Source organism: Schistocerca americana, chromosome 10 (genome assembly GCF_021461395.2).
Source record: "Schistocerca americana isolate TAMUIC-IGC-003095 chromosome 10, iqSchAmer2.1, whole genome shotgun sequence".
Classification (NCBI taxonomy): Eukaryota; Metazoa; Arthropoda; class Insecta; order Orthoptera; family Acrididae; genus Schistocerca; species Schistocerca americana.
In genome coordinates this window covers 158473036-158497331 of record NC_060128.1, presented here as the reverse complement: position 1 = coordinate 158497331, position 24296 = coordinate 158473036, and the positions used below count along the sequence as shown (strand labels likewise).

Sequence of the window (24296 nt, the reverse complement as noted above, 5' to 3'; positions counted from 1 at the left end):
TAACACCACGTTCAAACTCGGTTAAATCTTGATGAGCTGCCATTGTAGTAGCAGTAACCGATGCAACAACTGCTGCAGACACGTTTTGTCTTATACAGACGTTGCCGACCGCAGCGCCATATTCTGCCTGTGTACGTATCTCTGTATTTGAATACGCATACCTAGACCAATTTCTTTGACCCTTCAGTGCGTATGTATATATATCATTTACAGCGTTGAGACTATAGTTATCAACGAAATAGTTACACGCCTAAAATAGTACACTATTTGTTTTTTGATGTCCTAGGCCGTCTGTGACTAGTGGGCTAGTGGCATTTAATTCAGAAGTGATTCCTGCCTGAGAGAAGCAGGTTTGTGTTCGTAACCACCGAAATGCCTTCACGGTCAGAAAATGTATCAGTCGTCTAGTAATCATCTAACTGCACATTTTAGCTTTATCCTATGGAGAAGCACGCCCAGTTTAGCAGCTCTTTCAAAATTATGCCGAGGCTTTTCATAGTTTTCCCATAGAGTAAATGGAAATTATCATTGTCTATGGGAGAAATGGTTTGATGAGAATGTTGAATTTCCAACTTTCCCTTTGATATGACGAGACCCTGTGACTTGTTGTAGTTGAGCTCTGTACCTAGGTTTGGAGCCCGTCGTGATGCTGAATACAGCTATAGGCAAAGCTGTGTCTGCTCGCCTTGTCTGTGCCGACGACCGCCACGTCATCCTCTGCCAGCGGAAGGGTACGGCTTCAGAACACAGTTGTACCGGCTGTTGCCAGCTTCCCAGTTCTTGAGGCCGTTACTCCTCACTCAAGGAGCTCCTCAGTTGCCATCACGAGGTTGAGTGCCCTCCTTTCCAGTCCTCGCACCGGGGAAAACTCCCTCGCAATATCGGAATTGGAACTTTGCTCTTACTCGTATCAGTCAGAGTCGCTGACCAATCAGCTGCGGCGGCAAACATCTGATCAAAGATCCTGATTAACGGCTGGTATGGCAGATGCTGACGCTTACGTGCATTTGGATGCCGTTAGCATACTAGTATCTAGGGTGGATGTAATATCATTATTCACTTTTTCACCTCAAATAAGTTTAGATTCGTTAAATGTATTTGTAATCTGCTGTTAACTGTGTGAATGGTGAGCAGAGGCTGATGAACTGAAGTCCAACATTTTTCCTCTCCTTTATTAATGACTGATACACAACCAGCGATGATATAAAATTTTTAATTACATTTGTAGCATATCCAGAAGGTAAAGTACTTGCGGAAGTAAAGTGGTGAAGACGGGTCGTGAGTCGTGCTTGGATAGCTCTCAGTCGGTAGAGCACCTACCTGCGAAAGACGAAGGTATCAGGTTCGAGACCAAATCTGGCATACAATCTGCCAGGAAGTTGCATTTATTGTATTTCTGTGCCACAGCAGTATATTTAGACGTTTTAGTGATAATAATGTTTGCAGGTTTTACAAGTAATTAAAGAGTAAAAATAGACTGATTATGAGATTTTGTGGTGCTTTTATGGTCGTTTCAGTAGCACATTCCCGGGAAGTTTACGCAGTTGTCCACGGAAGCCAGCACAGCCGCGGCACACGATACGTGACATTTAATGTACTCTCTGTCTAAAGTGGCGTAAACTTCAAGGAGGCCCAATATTCGTAACGTCCCAACAACAGCATAAAAACGCCAATGTTCTATATATCTGTACTCTATGATTGCTAGTCAGACCTAAAATAGAATTTTACCACTGTATTTTTCCCACACAGATCTCTACCCTATCATAGGAAAAAAGAAGAATCCTTTACATTACAAAATGAAGGTGAAGTCTATAGCTCAATAAATCACGAAGTCTGGAAAAAGCGTCGGTCTTTATTTCATGAGCCCCAGGTCACTATTCGTCTAGGTGAAAGGATACTTGTAATATCTTTAACAAGTAAAAAGATTTTTAGAGCGAAAAAGTTGCGCACTTCACTCTGTGTGCAGACAGATAAGCTTATCTGACGGTTACACCTTTCAGACTGATCCTCACTGGTTCGCTTCTCGGTAGCAGCACCTTTTTTTTTTTTTTACTTTTCGTTAAATTCGTTATTTATTAACAAAATAATTGCAATGTTAAATAACAAATGTCGAGTCATATTAAAACAACCAGTTAGACAGCCCTCCCACCACGACTTTCGTTTCTTTCAAAAACCTTAATCTCGTACATAAAACAGGTTCAAACGTCTGAGTACTTTACAAACCATACAGCGTGTGAAATTGCTGCCGTTAAGCGTGCATGAACAGCCAAAATGTAGTAAGCGAAAACATTTTTCTTCCTTTCATCATTTTGTGGGCGGCGTCAAGGAGAAAATGTTTCTTAAGAGTTTACAAATGTGTGTTAAGTTTGTTTGTTGAACGTCGCTAAGTCTCCTATTCTCAAATACAGGACGAATATAGTCTGGGCAACGTCTGCGTCGTGAGTTACGCAGCCTCAAAAAGTGTACACAGTCTCTGGCTTTAATACTTGACAAACCATTAACTTAATAAGTAAATTATGATAGCATTTTAAGTTTTTAAATTTGGTGAATGATTATATGAAATGCTGAACATCAAATTTTGTCACTTATTTTTAGTTACTAAAATCTGAGTATTCACAGTAAATTAAAATTTGCTATAAACATGGGAATGATCCAATAGAAACTGAAATACTGTTTTGTTTCTCGAATGAACAGTGCTTTGTCTAATTTTTTGAGTTAACGGTAATGCATTATACTTGTGTGCACCAAACTTTTCTATGTACTATCTCTAATTAAAAAGTAAAGATTTTATTTATTTTAAAAATTGTGGTTCCGTGTCTGTTAATTAGGATTTCCATTTGATAACAAACACATAGTGTAAATAACAATTTAAAAAAGTTACCAGTAACGAGAATCGAACTAGGAACTTCAGAATTACAAGATTCGTATGCCGTCCACTGAGCTACTGGCGATTGTGTTTATAAACTTGAACTGTTGTATAGTTAACAAGGAAAACTCTACATCGCACCCCTCTCAGATTGAGTGGTAAAATTACGCAGTGGATCGCCCGTCATAAACTGAACACAGATCAAGGATTAAAACAGGAAGGTGTACTGAACTGTGAAAAAAAGAAGCAAAATAGAAACAGTGAACGATCCAAGCTCAAGATGTGAAACATCGAGCGAGTTACAAGAACCACGGGGTCGCGATTGTGTGCCGGTGTTGGACTGCATAGCGGGAGATCCGTGTTTAAAGTTCCCTCGTACCTCATTTTTTTCACAAATTTATGAACTGCCCGTCCAGTCATTAACATGTCTGTTCTCCTTCTGTAGTTTCGCAATTGTCATATTATAAATTGGTTGTAGAATATGAGTCTTGTGATGTGAAGAGTAGTGAGAGCAAACGAGATGCCGGAAAAATCTCTCACAGTAATGAAAAGGACAAATAAACTGTGAATTATGTCACAACAAAGGAATTCAAAAGTCAAAACTTTAAAAAAAAAACAGAACGCAAGAGTCATAATCTGTGGTACTTGTGTAGAACAAATAGGGGGTATGTACGTCTGGAGGTCCCTTCCTTACACTTCACTGTTGCAAACTTACGTTACACCACAGGACAGAGCCAAATTTGGATACAGCAAACAGACACATCAGTGACCAGAGGGAAAGATCATAATTTTCTGTGGCGAAAAACATGGGGCACGAGGGAGATTTGAACACAAATCTCCAGCTTTGCATGACGACGTGGTTCTTGCAGTATGCTTGATGTTGCACTTCTTGAGATTGAACCTTTCACTGTTTCTATTTTGCTTCTTTTTTCTTTTTTCACCGTTCTAGTGCATCTTCTTACTGTTCTCGTGCTTCATCTGTGTTTAGTTTGTGACGGGCTATCCACCTATGACGGGCTATCCACTGGCGCATCTTACCACTGAATCTCAAGGGGGTGCAATGTGGAGTTTCCCTTGTTAGCAGCGGTCGAAAATCTTCTAACCTTCTTTTTTATTATTATTTCGTACTGCTTTAGGAATGTGATATTCCAGCTCTGACTTTTAGATCTTACAAGTATGAATAATGTAGAAGATACTTTTGTAGGTGTGACGTCGCGTGTGATGTGCCGAGCTGCCCCTGTCTCGCCCTTTGCTGCCTGTTTGTGCGGGCTCCTCACGATTGTGCTCTCGGCTGTTGCAGGCGGCGAGGGCGTCGACAGCGCAGACGTCGCCTGCGTGCGCGGCCCCCGCTGCACCGTGCCCGCCCCCCGCGCGCTTCGCGTGCTCGTCGGCGCCGTGCGCACCCTCCGCCACGCACCAGTGCCAGCCGCAGCAGCAGCAGCAGCAGCAGCAGTCCCCGCGCCGCTACCTGAGCAGCATGCGCACGCAGCACCCCGGGCCGCTACCGCAGGTCGAGGCCGACCCCTACCGCCTGCTCGAGCACGACCTCAAAGACATCTACGAAGACATCCGCGAGGTGAGTCCTCCACCACCGACTACATCCCGCCGACAACTACTCTACATATTTCCAGTATAGGCTTACAGGGTGTAAACGGTATAAGCCGCCAAAAATATCCTCTTATAAGAACACGAGTAATTGATTTAAAACGTCTAGTAACATATTTGTCCATTTCCTACTGCTGTCCCAGGGGGAAAAAAAGATAACAGTTCATCACGGGACAATGTTTTTGGAAAAGTAGACACTGGACAGCGCACACGGATTAGTCGTGACTTGTGGAAACATAGTGCACAGCAGACTGGGAGAATTCATTGAGCAGGGTCAAAACACTACGGGGCGCCTGCTCCACCCCTCCCCCAACACAGGCACACCCACGCAAGCAATCGCCTCGTGTTATTTACCGCTGCGAGTGTTGACATCGCGAGCGTGAGTCGCAAACACGCAGGCAACAACGGCTGCTTGGTTGGGTCACTGTAATACGCGAGTTACCTGTGCAGACGGTATTGCAACGTAGGACGAAAGGGAGATTTACTATCACTGAACTATGCGATATTCATTTAACTTATGGCGAGGCAGCTATACGAATCTATCGAGAGCGCTTTTCGCAACGAAGACTTCCTGCACGATCGACATTTGTTGCTGTTCGCCTGCCTAGTGGATGTATCGCACACTGTCGTCCATCGTCATTTGAAAGAGGAGCGTCTGCGTCCTTACCACAATCAATGCGTACAAGAGTTGGAAGAGCAAGATTTCCCTCCCCGACGACAATTCTCAGAGTGTTTTTTTGTTGCAAACAAAACTGCGCAGCATGATTTTGTAAAGAAAATACTCGTCACAGATGAAGTGTGTTCCACTCACGACGGAATAACTAATTTCCTCAACATGCATAGTGGAGTGTATACAATCCGCGGCACATTGGTCACAAAGTACGAAAGTTTTTGCATAGACGATTTTCAGGACGATGGATAGGACGTTTTGGTCCACGTCGATCGCCAGCACGCAGTCCTGATATAATCCACAGGATTTTTACTTTTCATGCCACATAAAGGAACTTATTTATGTTCAGCAAGTAAATAATGTGGACGAATTTACGCAGAGGATTTTCGATGCTGCCAATACTAAAAGGCAAATATGAATGTGAGTGAACGAATGAACGAATGCGACGAAACTCGGTTCGCCGTAATGAAGCATGTGCCGAATCGAGTGGTGAGCGTTTTGAACACTTGTTGAAGTGTTGGTGTATCCGGAAACACACGAAACAAAGTAATTTTGGTTTCATTTTCGTTACGGTACCGTTGTAGAAAAGGTAAATAATCTGAATTTAATTGTCGTTACGGCATTGTTGTAAAAAGAGGAAACGGTTGATTATAATGAATGCACAGCAAATTAGTCGTGATTGGTCGATTTTGTACTAAGGGAAACATATTTTATTTTATGTTAGCTTTTATTTACTACCACGACCTTCGTTATGTTGTAAAAGAGAAAAAGTCTCGTTTTACTTAATTCATTGTTTACGTAAAACGAGTTACACGTTCTCGACAAATCAGTGACTATTTACATTGCTTGTTTCGGTTGTATCTATCCGCCGCGCCGCGTCCAATGTTTACATTTTTGTGGTTCGGCCGCTACTTTTCTTTGACCGCCGCATCGATTCGGTAGTATGCAGGTAAGGTCGTGTGCCGTCAGTTGACAATGTAAACAGAAATGCGTCTACTATCTAACGTATAAATATCTCTGTCTTTTACGCATACAAAAATAAAGAACGTGAAACAAAGATATTCATTAGATTTTTTTGTCAAGCTTAGCGAGATGTACCATCTGTATAATGTTGGCAGCTTGTACCGTTTACACCCTGTACATACGGGATATAAAATCTCAACTTTGCAAACAAGCTACGTTTATCTCCATTTCCTTATGCGTGTTTAACATTATTTACAGCTGTTTTAGAACATGATCAGAGTACTTATAACGATGTTTAATTGTAGAACTTGTCTGCAGTCTTGGCATCTCGAAGTTCATTTGCAGACTCAGTCATGTGGTTGATGTGCAGGGGTTCGTGAATTTTTCGATGTCTTTTAAAACACTATTTCCTGATAATTCCATTTTTATTCTTCTCCAATGATTATTGTGCTTGCTAATTTTCCCGGAAGGAGTTACCATATTCATCTCGACAACTGGTACACCAGTCCAGGTTTGGTTGACAAACTAACGAGTAAGATCATTGACGTTGCTGGCACAATGCAGCAAAACTGAAACAAGTTATTTGACTTCATTAAAAATGCCAAAATGAAGAAGGGCGAATACGTAACAGCTTACATAAACTACAGATTTTGATGAAATGGAAGGGCAAGAGAGAGGCCGTGATAGCCAGCACGATTCAGGACGATACATTTGTAAAAGTAAGTTCAAAATTGGCAGTGCGCAAGAACCAAGTATTATCATGAGTTACAACAAGAATATGGGAGGTGTGGATAGGAGCGATTCCCATTTGCAAGGTTACCGAATGGCCAGGAGCAGACTAAAAAAATATTGTCCAAAGATTTTTTGCCTTTTATTGGACTTAATGTTTTGTAAAAAGAAAATGGCGGCGAGAAAAGCAGATTGGAATTAACAATTAGTCTCGGGGAACAGTTGGCTCTGTCCTCTCCACAACAAGGGTCATCAATTGGACGTCCACTTCGAACACCGAATGCGACTTGCTTCTTGATCTCCTGTATGTGAAATGGTTCAAATGGCTCTGAGCACTATGGGACTCAACTGCTGAGGTCATTAGTCCCCCCGAAACTTAGAACTAGTTAAACCTAACTAACCTAAGGACATCACAAACATCCATGCCCGAGGCAGGATTCGAACCTGCGACCGTAGCGGTCTTGTCCTGTATGTGAAGTTGCCCTCTCTGTAGCACAATATTTCTTATGTTTCAGACAAAAAACCATCTGTAATTATATAATTCATTTTCAGTTTCTTCTTTTATATATTCAGTTCGATCCAGATTCACTTTAGTTTTGGCCCACGCAATAAAACGACAAATAAATGTATGAGTGAGTGAGGAAACGTGCTAGTGCTAGGGGAAGTACCCACTGACACACAACAGCGCGCACCGAAACTACCCATCGTAGGGGCTAAAACTGCAATACGGTACTGCATTCAACAAACGGTAAATTCTTATTGCTTGGATATGAAAATCATTTTTATTTCAGCGCAGTCAAAAAAAAAATAGGTATATGGAATTCCATTTACATTCTGTTTATAAGGAAATACAGAAATCGCGTTTGAAAGCTTGTTGTTTCTGTACATACCGGAGGCGAAACGTCGACCAGCAGCTGTCGAAATTTGGCAGCGGCCTATAGTCAGGAACTAGCCTATAACGATGTGCGTTTTCGAGTCCAGTTGTAGAATGTCGAAATGTTGCTGAATACAGTTACATGGCCACATTGTATTACTCATTGCTTTCGGACCATTGGCAATTTCAGCGCTACCTCATGGGTCAAAACGTGTTTGGTATCTGTAATAAGATGATGATGTAGTGGAGCAGCACATAAAATTAATCCAGATCCGTCAGTAAAAGATTGTTACATAATGTTTGGAGCAATATGACGCTTAATTTGTCTCGTACACCATGAGTGCTTCGAATCCAGCTTCGGACGCTGGCGAGAATTCGCGCGCCATGTTTCATTATTTTGTATTGTCAGTTTAATACTGGTTTTCACTTACATTCGGATGAATTTTTTTACTATCTCACTTTGGTTCATAGTAGTGCTCTTTCTGCTCCTCACAATGACACCAGAATGAGTGTACTAGCCTGCCGCAGTGGCCGAGCGGTTCTAGGCGTTTCAGTCCGGAACCGTGCGACTGATACGGTCGCAGATTCGAATCTTGCCTTGGGCATGGATGTGTGTGACGTCCTTAGGTTAGTTAGGTTTAAGTAGTTCTAAGTTCTAGGGGACTGATGACCTCAGATGTTAAATCCCGTAGTGGTTCCAAAAAAAAAAAAAAAAAAAAAAATGGCTCTGAGCAGTATGGGACTTAACATCTGTGGTCATCAGTCCCCTAGAACTTAGAACTACTTAAACCTAACTAACCTAAGGACATCACACACATCCATGCCCGAGGCAGGATTTGAACCTGCGACCGTAGCAGTCGCGCGGTTCCCGACTGCGCGCCTAGAACCGCTAGACCACCGCGGCCGGCATAAGTCCCATAGTGCTCAGAGCCATTTTTTTTTTTTTTTTTTTTTTTTTTTTTTTTTTTTTTTTTTTTTTTTTTTTTTTTTGAGTGTGCTAGCCTGTATTGGTCTCGAGGGAATCACACCCCATTCTTCCTGCAAAATAGTGGCAAGTTCAAATATTGATGAAGCATTTTGATAGCGATCGCGTACAATTTTCTCCAAAGTAGACGATAACCGCTCAATAATATTGAGATCTGACGGCTGTGGTGGTCAGAGGAGAAATGACAGTGCATCTTCGTACTCACAAAACCAGTCCTTTCCACGCCAGAGCAATCATGAGCATGCGTCTTCTCTGCTACGATGACGTCACATGGCAACAAATACTGCTTAACAAACAGGTACAGACATGATATATAGCCATTCGTAGTCTCACCCGTTGTTTACACGTTATTGGTCTCGTACTTATCAGTGATTCAAATCTAACGGTACTTTTTCTAATACAAGAAAGTTAGATCGATAAGCCGAAAAGAATCTTCACGTCAAAAATCTGCCTGATAAATTTCGCAATTTTGAGTTTGTTCTTATGAACATAGCTCAACACTCCTAATTGGTGGAAAGAGAAAAGTAAGTTTTTTCTATTCTTGACTCAAACTTGCTTCGCCACTGTTCGCGGAATCGTCAGTAGGTTCTCACTGTTTATTCTGTTTCATCATCGTCTGATGGATAAGCATGAGAAACCCGCTAATGATACTGCTATTTCATGAAACGTGTGCAAGCCAGCCGAGGTGGACGAGCGGTTCTAGGCGCTACAGTCTGGAACCGCGCGATCGCTACGGTCGCAGGTTCGAATCCTGCCTCGGGCATGGATGTGTGTGATGTCCTTAGGTTAGTTGTGTTTAAGTAGTTCTAAGTTCTAGGGGACTGATGACCTCAGAAGTTAAGTCCCATAGTGCTCAGAGCCATTTGAACCATTTTGAAACGTGTGCAGACGAAGAAATAACGAAACGAAGACCGAATTTTAAAAATTCATGTTGGATCTCAACCCCACCTACAAATCTGCTGAGGTTATTAAGGAATATTTTGATCTTGTTTATGGTTCGTACCTGCCACAGCATTATGTTAGACAACATTATAACAGCGTTGATGTGTGTCCGTTGTGCGTAATATGTGTTGCAAAACATAATTTTAATTCACAGTCACGTAACGTGACGACAGGAGTATATGACTGCATACAGGGGATGGATAAAAATATGGAAACACTAAAAATTAAATACATTACCTTGTCTAATACGGTGTGGGAAAACCGTTGGCATTCAAACCAGCTCCGAGTAGTCTTGGAGTGGATAAATACAAGACGTTTGCGGTTTTCAAAGGATAAAATACGATTCTTCCTGAAAAATATTGGTGAGCTTAGGTACTGATGATGCAGCTGGATTGCGGTCAAGCACAATTCTCTCAAAAGTACACCAGAAACGCTCAGTACTGTTGGGTTCTGATGGCTGTTGTGGCCAGGGAAGATGTGACAACGATGTGAGATGTGTGAACATGGGCCCTATCGTCTTGGAACACTATTGGGTTACAAACATAGTCCAAGCATCGAACATGATCGATCGAAATGGACGCAACAACTTTGACAGTAATGCGACCGCACAAAGTAACGATAGTACTCATTGAATACCACGATATGGCTGTCCAAATCATGACCGTACCCCCCGCATGTTTCACACTTGGGATGTAAACTCGGCCGGAAGTTAGTTGCAATGGGAAACAATTCATTCGACCAAATGACTTCGTTTCATTGCTCCAGGCCAGTCCAGGTTTTATGACTTTGGCACCATGTTATCCTGTTATGAGCATTTGCATCACTGCTAAATGGCTACGAGCTCGCCCTGCAGTTCCCAATTATGGAGTTCCCATCGTGTTGTTTCGGTGCTGACACGTATCGCGAATGCGACACTCAGTTCTGCAGTGACTTCAACAACTGTCTTATTTTTCATCACAATCCTCTTCAGTGACAGTCTGTCACGATCACTCACCACGCACTTTCTTTCGCTTTGTGACTTGGCGGACGACGTTTTTCCACTTTCCCCCTATGCGCTACAAATCTTCGATACGGTGCCTTTTAAAGACCGAACAAAACAGATATCTTGGTACGAAAGCACAGGCCATACGAGTGCCAGCAATCTGCACACTTTCGAATGCTCTGGGCTCCAACATAATGCGCTCAGAGTTACACAGAAGTCTGTTCTGACCACAGCTGACATTTGCAATATAATGACGACATTGCAGAGGTGTCGTTCGAGGTTAAATACAAGAGCTAGCATTTGCGTTGATGTTCAGTCATGCATTTCTCTCGGTCTTCTGTCCATTTTTTGTCGTCAGCTGTACTTGTTGTAATATTGCGACGACGACATGTCATTCAGACATGTCAGATATTTAATGACTCTTCCACTGTTGCACTTGCAATGGTTATAAAGTCGAAATCACGCTAACGTGAACTAGATGAATAGTAAAAAAAATAAAATAGCGGCAATTTCACTCAGAAAGTACATAATGATTGTGGCCCCTACGAAGAAAAGAAAACAAATAAGTAGGCTTTCGTGGTGGACAAAGAAACCTGTGACTATTCTTGCTTCTCACCTCTGTATACGTTCAATATCCATATTAGTTCTTTATGGTGTGGGGGGTCCCCAACGTCTTGAGTAATATACTACGTTGTGTAGCAGTAGTATTTACAAGAGGTAAACAATCTCCTTTGCCGAGTTAATGCATTTTCCTTGTACCCTAGCAGTGAAGCAAAGTCTACCACCTGTTTTATCTACGACTGAGATTATGTGACCGTTCCATTTCACATGCTCGGAAATCGTAACCCAACTGTTTGTACACAATCTGATGAAAAGTATCCGAACACATATATGTAATGCAGAATGAATGTCACGATGTCACATGACACGCCAATATAAAAGGAGGCCAGAAGAGGTGCGTCGATCAGGACTTCGAACGTGGAATAATCTGTAGATGTCATCTGAGTAACAGATCCATCAGGGATATTTCAGCCCTTCTAAAGCTGTCCAAGTCGACTATGGGTGATGAGATTGTGAAGTGTAAATGCTTAAGAACAACCACACCTGAACAAAGACCAGGCATAGTTTATGAACAACAACGTTCCATAAATGACCTGGCCTGCACAAAGTCATGAAGCGCCTTAGGGACGTGTTAGAACGTCAGCTTCGCTCAAGAGCCCAGCGTTGAACATCACTACCGCCTCTGGTTATAGCACTTAGGAAAGAATGGGCTGCCATTCCTTTACGCCGGCCGCTGAGCGGTTCTAGGCGCTTCAGTCCGGAACCACGCGGCTGCTACGGTCGCAGGTTCGAATCCTGCCTCGAGCATGGATGTGTGAGATGTCCTTAGGTTAGTTACGTTTAAGTAGTTCTAACGGACTGATGACCTCAGATGTTAAGTCCCATAGTGCTCAGAGCCATTTGAACCATTTTTGAATGTCCACTAATGAGTGTCCACATACTTTTTGTCAGGTGGTGCCTGAGCACTATGTGAGTCATTGATTTTGTGGTCATAGGTGACCTTTTTTCTGCGTTTTGTGAAGTTCAGAGTTTTATATAACTAAACAGTTATAGTTATCCATCAATCCTAATGGCATTTGAAATCTGGTCAAGACCTGCCTTTCTCCTGCAGCGCATCATTGTAAGCGCTGAGTAGATTCAAAATGATTCAAATGGCTCTGAGCACTATGGGACTTAACTTCTGAGGTCATCAGTCCCCTAGAACTTAGAACTACTTAAACCTAACTAGCCTAAGGACATCACACACATCCATGCCCGAGGCAGGATTCGAATCTGAGACTGTAGCGATCGCGCAGTTCCAGACTGTAGCGCCTATAACCGCTCGGCCGCTGAGTAGACCCAGTTAGTCCTATTTCGTTTATCCGCCCACCTGGACCTATCACTATAAATGGTCATCTCCTGCCTGAGACGAGCCCCCAACACGGAAAGCAAAACCTCCGTTCGAACAGACTTCGGAAATCTAAACAAGTCCGACCGACCGCCGTGTCATCCTCAGCGGATTGGCGTCACGGATGTGGATACGGATGAGCGTGGGGTCAGCACAACGGTCTCCCTGTCGTTGTCACTTTCCGTGATCAAGAGCCGCTGCTATTCGATCAAGTAGTTCCTCACTTCGTATCACGAGGGTGAGTGCTCTCCAGTACGTCAACAACAAAAGGCGGCCCGGACAGTGACCCTTTCAAGTGCCAACCGCGACCGATCGCGCCCAACTTTGGTGATCAGTCGGGATATGTTGTACGCACGTCTGCGCGGGCTTTGTCAACAGGAAACGAGGGACTGTGCAGATACCACGTGGTGGGTATCGCCTGTGCAGTGGGTCAGTGCGTGTCGGAGTGCCGGCAGTGGGCGAAGGTCGCGCGGCTGGCAAGGCCGGCGGCGGGCAGCGACCGGTCACCCACCAGTCTCCACTTTCCCGAGCCCTCTGCCGCTCTCTCTTTCTCTGGGGAAACGCGCCCAGCCCCTGGGTAGCAGGCCAACCCGCAGCGCACTCGAGCTGTCCTGGCTGTGGTCTGGCCGCACTACACCTGCTATGTGCGCACTCCTGATCCGTCAGCTGGCAGTCCGCCGGCCGTGACGCAACAATCGAGAGCGTTACGCATATGTCGTCTCGCGTTATGCGACAAACGCACACAAGCAACCTTCGTATGAAATGTGAGCAGGGGTTACAAGACACATTCAATTACGTGAACAGCCGACTGAGCACAAAACCTGGATTACGAGTATATTTATTTCTAATTAAATTGCGTGCCTCTGGAGTATTGCAACAGTTGTGCGAGTGGATTCGTTATCTTCTGTCAGAAAGGTCACAGGAAGTCGTAATCGACGGAAAAACATCGAGTAAAACAATGATATACGGCGACGCCGAAGAAAGTGCTATAGGCCCTCTGCTGTGCCTAGAGTACGGTAACGATTACGAGACAATCTGAGCATCCCTCTTAGACTGCTTACAGATGATGCTGTCATTTACCGCCAAGTAAAGTAATTAGAAGATCAAAACCAATCGCAAAATGACTTAGACATGACGTCTGTATGATGTGAAAATTGGCATTATTCTCTGAGTAAGGCCGCGAGTGGTAGCCGTGCAGTCTAAGGCCTCATTGCCACGGTTCGCGCGGCTGCCCCCGTCGGAGGTTCGAATCCTCCCTCGGGCATGGGTGTGTGTGTTGTCCTTAGCACAAGTTAGTTTAAGTTAGATTAAGTAGTGTGTAAGCCTAGGGACCGATGACCTCAGCACTTTGGTCCCATAGAACTTACCACAAATTTCCAATTTTTTTCTCTGAATAAGGAAAGGGAGAGGCCATCCTATGGCGTTTATGCCACATCATTGCCCAAGTTTATTACATTTTTGTTGTAATGTTTTAATGCACAGTCTAGGAAGATTTTATTAGAAAATTAGTTTCTGTCAGAAAATGCACACGGTATTATCAACTACGTAAAAAAAATCACTTCACTCCTTAGTAATTCTTCCCTAAATCGTTTCAGGCAAATGCCGGGATGGTTCCTTTGAAAGGGCACGGCCGATTTCCTTCCCTAACCCGAGCTTGCGCTCGGTCTCTAATGACCTCGTTGTCGACGGGACGTTAAACAACACTAACCTAACCTAACCTTAGTTAATTCTACTCTTTTTTATATTTTTTATTGTTTGAAGTGACGGTCGGTAGACTTGTAGCGTGCTGAAAAACGTTTAATTTGGGTTTCTATAATCTCAGGGAAATTACTAACTGTCACCTCGCCTCGCGAGAAAATTGAGAATAGTTTAATTTCGTATGTATCACGTTGGCAACGTAAGAAAAAATTTAGCTAAGCAAAATCTGTAACATTTATAAATTGGGGATTGATGATAGTTACTATGAAATGAGCGCAGAAATGCCAAATTAAACAACTATTATTTAACGAAAGAAGCTTTTTATACGGACATCTGACATCTCGTGCATTAATCTCACAGTTTTGAAACATAACAAAGAATTTTTGCCGTATTCCGGCGAAATACGTGGAAATTACAATAGTCTTAGCCCGACTCTGGAGCGAAAGGAAAAAGTATTCATAGTGAAGTCAAATCAGTAATCGCAATTGGCGATAATAATGACTCAATTAAACAAATTCTTAACAGCAATATAATTTCAGTTCATTTTAACAAAGTGGAAGAACATAAGAGTCTAATAGCGTAAGATGCTATCGGAAAGGCGCGCGACTAAAGGAGAGAGAAAAGACGGGCGCTCATTCTTATATAGAACAAAATACAGAAGATAATTTCGATAGGAAAGGAAAATAGTATAGTGGTTAAATTATATCTTTAACTCTTGATGTTTCGAGAGGAAAGAAAAATAGTGTGTTATTACGTCGTGGGCAGGGTACAATATTACACTATACAGCTCCAACCGTGCTGATGGTTTTACTTGCACGGAGCACTAAAATCATCAGGAAATGATAATTACAAATTTCAGTTGTTGTCAATATTTAGTAATGGAAAGGATGGACCAATCATAAGAATGCCCTGAAAAGGCAGACGCCAAACTGTTAAGATAGCTCACTAGTAAGTCTACGGTTGGTTTTCGAGGTGGCAGCACGCGAACTGGTATGTGAAGTGCAACTCCGCGTAATTCATTGTTAAATTTGCCTCCGAAAACATATTTGTGCGATCTCATGTTCATTCTAAGATCGTGTGAAGTATTGTTGTGACTTCTGCGGTGCTCTGTAACTCATGATAATGACCGGGAATCTGGTTATGAATGTTAACGATAGACTGGCTCTCAGAACGTTTTTCTTGTTTTCTTTTTGGCTTCTATAAATTGAAATAAAATCCAGTGACATTCCAATACCCCGTTATTTCAATTTTAATAGCACAGAATTATTTTCCATTATCACTGGACGCAGAGAAGGCGTATCAAATAGTCCTTGCCATGTGTACTCTCTGTCGGAGGCTAGCCGGAGTTCTAGGCAGCTCGGCGCTCTTTTATGTGGGACCGAGTCCCGTATCTTCTGCAGGACACAGAACGCACGTCTATCGGAAATACGAAGTGTGATAAAAAAATAATAAACTTTTTAATTTAGCGGGCTTTATACATCCGATTTTCAATTTTTTTGTTATGTTGTTGGTACACGCGTCATTGATGTACGCTTGCATTTTCGGCTGCTTTGAATATTCAGTTTGTTGTCGACAGTCGAAAAAGTGACATGGGTTTTCCAGCGCTCGGCGAATTTTTACTTCCGGAAAAGATGGACCATAGCATTTGCATTAAATTTTTCTTAAAAAATGTAACAAAATACAACAGCGCATTGGCAGTGTAGATTGTGGCTTTTGGCGATTCTACCATGAGTAAGGTGTTTACGAATGGTATAAACGTTTCGAAGAGGGTCGAATAGACGTTGAAGACGACGATCGCCGTGGACGTCCTAGCACATTTATTACTAAAAGGAAGATGGTTCGGAAAGGTCGTCGAATCACCATCAGAGGGGTTGCTGATGTCAGAAAATCCTTTGGCTCACACAAGCAATTTTTTCGGTAGCAACTAAATTTGTTCCGAAATTGTTGAATTTCGATTAAAAAACGACGTAGCGTAGAATCGCTCAGTAATTGCTGAAAAACGTCGATGACGATCTAGAACTTCTAAAGAAGGTTATAACTGGTGACGAGATATAGGTACACGGGTATGACCTCGAAACCAAGGCACAACCGTCCCATGGAAAGTGCCTGGAGAGTCAAGACCGGAAAAAAATTCGACAAGTTCGATCACCTGTGAAGGCCCTTCTCACTGATTTCTTCGATTACGATGGGGTAGTGCGTCATGAGTTCATGCTTTTATGGTCGTACGGCCAATAAGGAATAAATACTACTTGGAAGTTACCCGCGTTTGAGTGAAGCAATCCGAAGAAAGCTTCCAGAATTATTGCAAAACCACTCGTGGAAATAGTATCAGGATATGCTCCTGCTCAGTGCTGATTCGTAATTTTTTGGCATAAAGCGCTATGTTGCTTCAGCCACCGTATTCGCTGAACATGGCCCCTGCGATGTTTCCGAGGCTGAAGGGAACCGTGAAAGGACGTCGTTTTGCCACCATTGATGAGATAAAAACAGGCTCGCCGAAGGAGCTGAACATTATAAGGAAAAATGAGTTCCAGAAGTGCTTCAAAGATTGGAAAAACCGCTGGCACGAGTGTGTTGTATCTGAGGAGAATTAGTTTGTAGGATAAAATGTTGATGTTGATGATTAAATAAAGGTTCCTTAAGAAAAAACAAAAATTCTCATTCATTTTGATCACACTTCGTACAGTTATTTAAAGCAAATATGGCACGTTATGGCACTGTGATCCACGCATGAATGCATCGGTAACAAAATATTGACTTCATCACCATTCCCTGTTATATCTAGATTGTATCACATTCGTTGTCGTACGTTCCGAAGAAACAGATTCATTGTAGCAATTGAAGTGTGTACTGAAAGACTAGAAAAAGATTTTAAATAAAAATCTTTTTTTACTATAACACGTTTTTAAATCGGACTAAAAAGCATGAAATAATTTCTCCTAGCCTCATACAAATTGCTGAAGTACACACAGATAGTCCCGAAAATTTATTATTATGAATTTCCAATAGTCATGAAAATACTTGTAAGATTTAAAACGAAAAACTTCGGGTGCTTGCAGAAGACGATATAAGGAGAAGTCAAATGAAAACGAGACAGGTGGAATCTGTTTATTATTTGAAAAGTAATCGCCATAGTTGTTAATACATTTACCCCATTGTGTGAAAAGACGGTCAGTGCCTTCATGGTAAAATGATTGCTATCGCCCTACGGAGCTATGCTTGTACTCTGGTTGCACATCTGCATCCGAAGCAATTCGACGACGACGGATATTTTTCTTCAGGGCTTTAAAATACGGAAATTGCGTGGGGTGAGTTCGGGACTGTATGGAGGATGGGCAAGGGCTTCCCAGCAAAAGTTCTACAGCGTAGTCGAAACAACCTTGGCAACATGTGGGGCCTCCCACACATACAGTGGCCATCCCTCCCCATGCGATTTCCATATTTTTTGGAGCCTTGAAGAAAGACATTCGTGGTCGTCGATTTGCTTCGGACGAAGAGGTGAACGCCTAAGAGCAATCATTGTGCCGTAGACAACTGCAAACATTTTGCCACGAAGACATCGACCGTCCTGTCTCACAGTGGCATAAATGTATTAACAGTTACGACGATTATTTTTGAAATAATAAACATTTCGCCTACTTTTTTTCCATTCGTCTTGCTTTCATTTGTTTGTTCATTATAGCAAAGAGGTGAATTACTTGTGCGTCATTCAAGTATTGCATCCGCCCCACGCTTTTGGAATGGGTTTATGAATCTATATGGGCCTAGGAGAAATTAGTTTATACTTGTTAGATGGATTTAAAAACGTGGTATGTTAAATAAGATATTGAAGTAATTTTTTTTCCTGTTTTTAGTCCTGCGTGTATAATTTTTCAATAGATTTCAGACATTTTCATGAGACTCCAACAGAGTCACTTGGTCAATTTCAGTTTTATATGTATCGCGAGAAGCCTCTGAATATAGAGTTGGAGAGATTCGATGCCACACGGAAGCACACCACCAATCGTTCTTCCCGCGAACCATTCGCCACTGGAACAGGAAAAGGGGGAAATGGCAGTGGTACAAAACTACCCACCGCCAAAAAACAGAAAAGAAGGCGAGTTAATGTGGCGTTTTTAACCAATTCTGAGCTATGCTGAAATTTTCAAGTGTCGAGCACATTTGTAAAATCAGTTACAAATATTGTATCAAACGAATGGACAGAAAGGAAAGCGACCTAGTAAAAATGTGTTACAAAAGGAGAAATGACGAGACCGGAATGCAGTAGGGTCAAAAAGACTTGTGGTCTCCCGGCTCAGCTGGTTGCGCTAATACCACTTCACGACGGCTGGCGCTTTCATACGGTATTCAACAGACTCGTAGAAGTTCGAACCGCGATGTCTCGAACACGCTTGAGAAGCGCATCGTGTTAGAGCCGCATTTGTTACATCTAACAGGGAACCCCGTGAGTGCGAGGTCGCAAAACACCAGTGATGTTTACGGCCTTCGGCGCCCCACGTATTGTCTGCCATGCAGCCACAATATTGGCTGCTAATGGCAACAGGGGGCTGGACTCGAGACATCCAGTGATGAATACAGCGGGCTATGGAGCGTAGTTGAACCGCTTAGTCGACGAGTAATTCACAACAAAGCAGAGCAATGGCAACGATAACAAAAATCAAATATTGCACTGTATCTACCACAACATTTCGCGAAGTTGACATTTCGTCAGAAAGGAACCCAAGGAATTTCACAGAGTGAGAAAGAAGTGGCAGGTGAAGTATTATTGTTTCTGCAAGATGAGTCAGTGGAATGTGTGGTGTCGTATACGCTCGACTGTGCGAACAATATACGTGGGGAGTACAATGATGACAATACGTGCTTAATAAGTGAAATTGATATTGAAACAGGTGTAGAGCCATGTCCTTTATCATCCTTGTCGGACAGGGAGTCGCAGATTCCGTCTTCAATGAAGCGTAGTGAAGGACAACGGTTCTCCAACGAGGAGGCACTATACATAATTACGTACTTGGAAGTACGTCCGCAGCGTAGTAAAGAAACAGATTTCGTATGAGTCCGCAGTAATATGATTATTGATCTTCAAGGAACGACAATACGCACTTCTTACAAAAAGATATAGTGATTTCAAGGGAAGCAGTGTTGGTTGCACAACTTCAAACATTGCTGCAAAACTGGAAGATTTAAGATAACGAAATTCCCAACAAAGCATCAACTTGACGATGCACGGCAAACTGCTAAATTTGTAGATGAGATAAAAAACTTATCCCGTCGTTCAGTAAGAAATTTGTTTTCTCCACAACAAATCGGTATTTGAAGATTGTATCAATATCAACTAACATAAATGTCTTAACGCATTCGTATACAATTGTATACAATTATGTCGGCTGTGAAACTGGATAGTAAATTGGCTGGAAAGTTATTTATCGTGCTGTTAGGGGTGCTTTACCCCGTGCGTGATCTTGCAATGGTTCAAATGGCTCTGAGCACTATGGGACTCAATATCTTAGGTCATAAGTCCCCTAGAACTTAGAACTACTTAAACCTAACTAACCTAAGGACATCACACACACCCATGCCCGAGGCAGGATTCGAACCTGCGACCGTAGCAGTCCCGTGGTTCCGGACTGCAACGCCAGAACCGCTAGACCACCGCGGCCGGCTCTTGCAATGGTCGTAGGGAATATTTACGTCACACAAGAGTGGGTAAATGGGCATAAGAGAACTACAACTATGGTATGAGCACAGCTTTTGTCAATAGTTGATCAAAAACACTTGCTTTTGCTTGATTTCTATTCATCATCATCATCATCATCATAAACTAAAGGCTATGCCTTGTCGATTTAGCCACGTCCCTCTCTCCATTGTCGTCCTCTTCAAGTCTTCAAACGATTTTATCCCCATATCTTCTTTGATGTTATTAAAATACGTTGCTCTTGGCCTGCCTTTTGGTTTTTTCCCTAAAACTTTTCCTTCAAATACATTCTTTAGGAACTGGTTGTGTCTCATTATGTGCCCTATCATTTTTGATTTTCTTCTTCCTATATAATTTAGCAGCGTTCTGTTCTCATTCACTTCTCTTAAGACCTGTTCATTACTTTTTCTATCTTCCCAGCTTGTTTTCGTCAAGCTTCTCCATATCAACATTTCCATTGCTTTCAGTCTCTTTTTCTCTGCCTTTTCCAGAGTCCACGCTTCACGTCCGTATGTTAAGACACTCCAGACAAAAGTTTTGGCAAACTTTTCCTTATTTCTACGCTTATATGATTGTCTGTTAGTAAATTTCTTTTTTTAAAATTCTATTGTGCGTATAAAAATTGTACTTCTGTATAGCAAGCTATCCCTCCTGAAAACGAATGATATTGCAATTCGTATCACCTGGAACCACTGGAAAAATTCAGCCTCTGGATGTTTTTTTTTTCCCCGTGCCTATAAAATATCTATCTGCAGCTACACCTTAGAGGATACCCAGTATCACGATAAGCTTCACGACTGACTGTTTTACATTCGGTTGCGCCCCATCACATTCCATCAGTTCTCATCACTCCGTTACACCAATACGGTTATGCGTCCTTTAAGAGTGGATACCTAGCTGAACATCCTGTACGGTTTGTAACTCCCAAGGCGTTCCCCTTCGATGTTGATGGTACATCTCCTTGTGATCACTGTGGTGCGCCATTTTTCAACCGTGTTCATGGTGCAAGTTAATGGTTTGTTCTTGAATGTCGACGATGCCCCATTTTGTGAAGGGCAATACATAAATCCCATACAGGGTTGATCTCTGCACTTCCCGGACACTCATTTTCTGTCGCCCTCCTGATGCACATGGTGAGTCATTAGCAACTTATATTTTTTCTGTCATAACTGCTAACACAACACTTTCAAATGAGTCATACTAAAATTTAACTTGCGACCTCACATTCAAGGCGTTCCCTGTAAGTGTGTACTACAATTGTCCGAAAGTTCAGCAAAATTCTGACTACGCGTGTGCGCTACGTTTGTTGGCGCCTACTCTCTCGGAATTTCACGGTATTTAACTCTAATCTTGAGTCCTTATTAATAACTTCCTGATGCGTATAAACGATGTTCTGGCAACGATTTAACGCCGTTCCATGTGTGTAACGAATCTGCATATATCACGCCAAGGCCGCGGAGCTACGTCCGGAACACAAAGATTGCGGCGGAGGCTTCATAGTTTAATTCCGCCGTAAAGACCGAAGGACGTGTTTTGCTTCTCCTCTTCGTTGTTTCGTATAAAGCAGCCATACATTTCGCGAACGCAGCGAGTTTTGTCGTGACGTCCCTGAACCCTCGCCATTTATTTACTCACAAACAGTCTGAACTTTGCGTCCTTGGCCATAACTTCGTAATTATTGTCAATCTTAAATTTATCTGTAAAACTTTTCCCTATAACTCATCCCTCCCAGGGACACTACTAACTGTGCAGTGTTATAATGCCAGCTTCAATGGAGTTAGGAGAAGTAGGTAAGAGATACTGCTGGCAGAGGCTGAGTTCCGGCGCGGAAAGGCAGAGAGATCTGGGTATTGCTACAATTAGAATATTGGTTTCGTTGCGTGCGTACTTTGCTACAGAGAAAGGAATTTCGTCATACGATTTCACTGACATTAGCCTACGTAGGCACTTTTCAATGTGAAGGGAGAATTACTCGCTGCAGGCCGAAAACAGCCTCAAGAAGTTCGTGTAAATATGAGATGTCTGTGTGATAACTTTGGTGAATGGAGCGTAATGTTGATTCTCGGGCATTGTTTGATCGCAAGTCTTCCAAACTCTGACTACAAAACTCGATCCCTTATGCCCGAAAATCGATGCCCATTTCGTCAGTTAAGTTATCATAAAATAGTTGGTAACCTGCGGACTTTTTGATCAGAAAATAGGTCACGTTCGCTTTCTAATGCTTAGCTTTCCCGATGCGGAGATGCCAGCTTTAATTCCTGTTGACCACTCAGCCTTTTGAGCCCATATGATAAGCTCTTTAATAGAACAAACTGTTGTGTTGTAGCTTTATTAAAGGACTAACCGAGAAACGAGTACGCAGTCTGTGCGAGGACAGGGATAAAGGCGCATCGAGTAGCAGACGTCGGTACAGTTACATTCTGAAACTGCCTGTGATTTTGCGTGGTGCAGGGGTAATCACAAAGGTCCCACGAGTAAAGACAGCACACGCATAAAATTTTTTGCTGCACGGACAAGCGAATATTAGTAATTGTTCACACGAGAGGCGGAGGTTAAAGAGGAGCTCTCCATTTACACTCTAAGTAAAGGGAAAAAGGAAAAAAAAAAGCAAATCACGAAGCAATAATCCGAATTGGACGGATGTACAGACGATATCGATAGCAATTTGAGAAACACTGGATGATTTATTCACGAGGAAGAGCTTCACAAATTGAGAAAGTCTTAGCGCGTTGATCCATCTCTGGCCATTATGCAAGCAGTTATTTGACTTGGCATTGATTGACAAAGTTGCTGGATGTCCTCCTGAAGGATATCGTGCCAAATTCTGTTCAACTGGAGCCTTGTATCTTCAAACTCCTGAGATGGTTGGAGGGTCCTGCCCATAATGCTCCAAACGTTCTTAATTGGAGAGAGATGCGGCGACCTTGTTCGCCAAATAGGCTTTGGCAAGCACGAAGACAAGCAGTAGAAACTCTCGCCGTGTATTTTCTTGACATGTAAGCCCAAGATTGCTTGCCATGAAGAACAAAAAATGGGACGTAGAATATCTGGTGTGCTGTAAGGGTGCCGCGGATGACAACCAAAGGGGTCCTGCTGATTGCAGGGCCCTGTGGCTGGGGACAGTTAGGTTGGTATCTCAGTGCTGTCCGGGACATCTCCAGATACGTCTTGGGCATGAAATCTCGTAGAATGGAGTAGAATTGTCTTCAGTGATGAGTCCCGCTTCGAACTGAACACCGCTGACTAGCGAAGACGAGTCTGGAGAAGTCCTTGGCAATGGTAGGGTACTACGTCGTGCCATTTCATATCACAGAAGGACCACTTAGGTTGTTGTCCGTATAACTCTTACAGCACGGCGGTATGTCGACTATATTATACGTCTCGATTTGTTGTCCTTCAAAGTAAGCAGTGCTAGGCTTGTTTTCAGCAAGATACTACCCGTCCGCACATGGCGAGAGTCCCTACTGCTTGTCTTCGTGCTTGCCAAACCATACCTTGGCCAGCGAAGTCACCGAATCTCATAACAACTGAAAACGTATGGAGCATTCTGGGCAGGGCCCTCCAACCAGCTCGGGATTTTGACGATGTAACGCGTCTGTTGGACAGAAATTGGTACGATATCTTCAACTTTTGTAGTCCTGGCTTCCTCAGTTGCGTGTAATATTACGGTATATTGATCATTTTTACTCATGAACCGTCTGACAGCAACTGAATAAAACGCAATCTTAGTGCCATACGCACATATGGGGAAAAAAACCGCAATTGGCATTCATAAGAAGAAGAACAACACCAAAAATGCAACAGGAGCGTAATATGTAAGATATTGTTGACGCAACCTGTTAAGTACAGTTCAAAACATTACTACTTAATAGGAAATACCAACCACCAGGACTGTTTATAACCTATAGGTTCAGTGACGAAAATGTAAATTAAATAGCAAACATGTGTACATATTGAGATTTTCACTCTGCAGCGGAGTGTGCGCTGATATGAACCTTCCTGGCAGATTAAAACTCTGTGCCGGACCGAGACTCGAACTAGGGACCTTTGCCTTTCGCGGGCAAGTGCTCTACCAACTGAGCTACCCAAGCACGACTCACGCCCCGTTCTCACAGCTTTACATCTGCCAGTACCTCGTCTCCTACATTCCAAACTTTACAGAGTCGTGCTTGGGTAGCTCAGTTGGTAGAGCACTTGCCCGCGAAAGGCAAAGGTCCCGAGTTCGAGTCTCGGTCCGGCACACAGTTTTAATCTGCCAGGAAGTTTCATATGTACATATTCCAGGCCACTGATGATGCCTTGCAGAAAATAAAGGCGAAACGCGTATGGCACTAAAATTGTG

At 42.8% G+C, this 24296-nt stretch overlaps 1 protein-coding gene across 2 annotated transcripts in view; it reads left to right on the top strand.

The window, feature by feature from the left end:
* The window catches only part of LOC124552582 (all trans-polyprenyl-diphosphate synthase PDSS1), a 737622-nt gene that overhangs the window by 448648 nt on the left and 264678 nt on the right, over nucleotides 1-24296 (top strand). For both annotated transcript variants that reach the window (XM_047126903.1, XM_047126904.1), the window contains one exon: nucleotides 4167-4442. In XM_047126903.1, the coding sequence (XP_046982859.1) occupies nucleotides 4167-4442 (276 nt within the window). The remainder of the gene's footprint in view (nucleotides 1-4166; nucleotides 4443-24296) is intronic.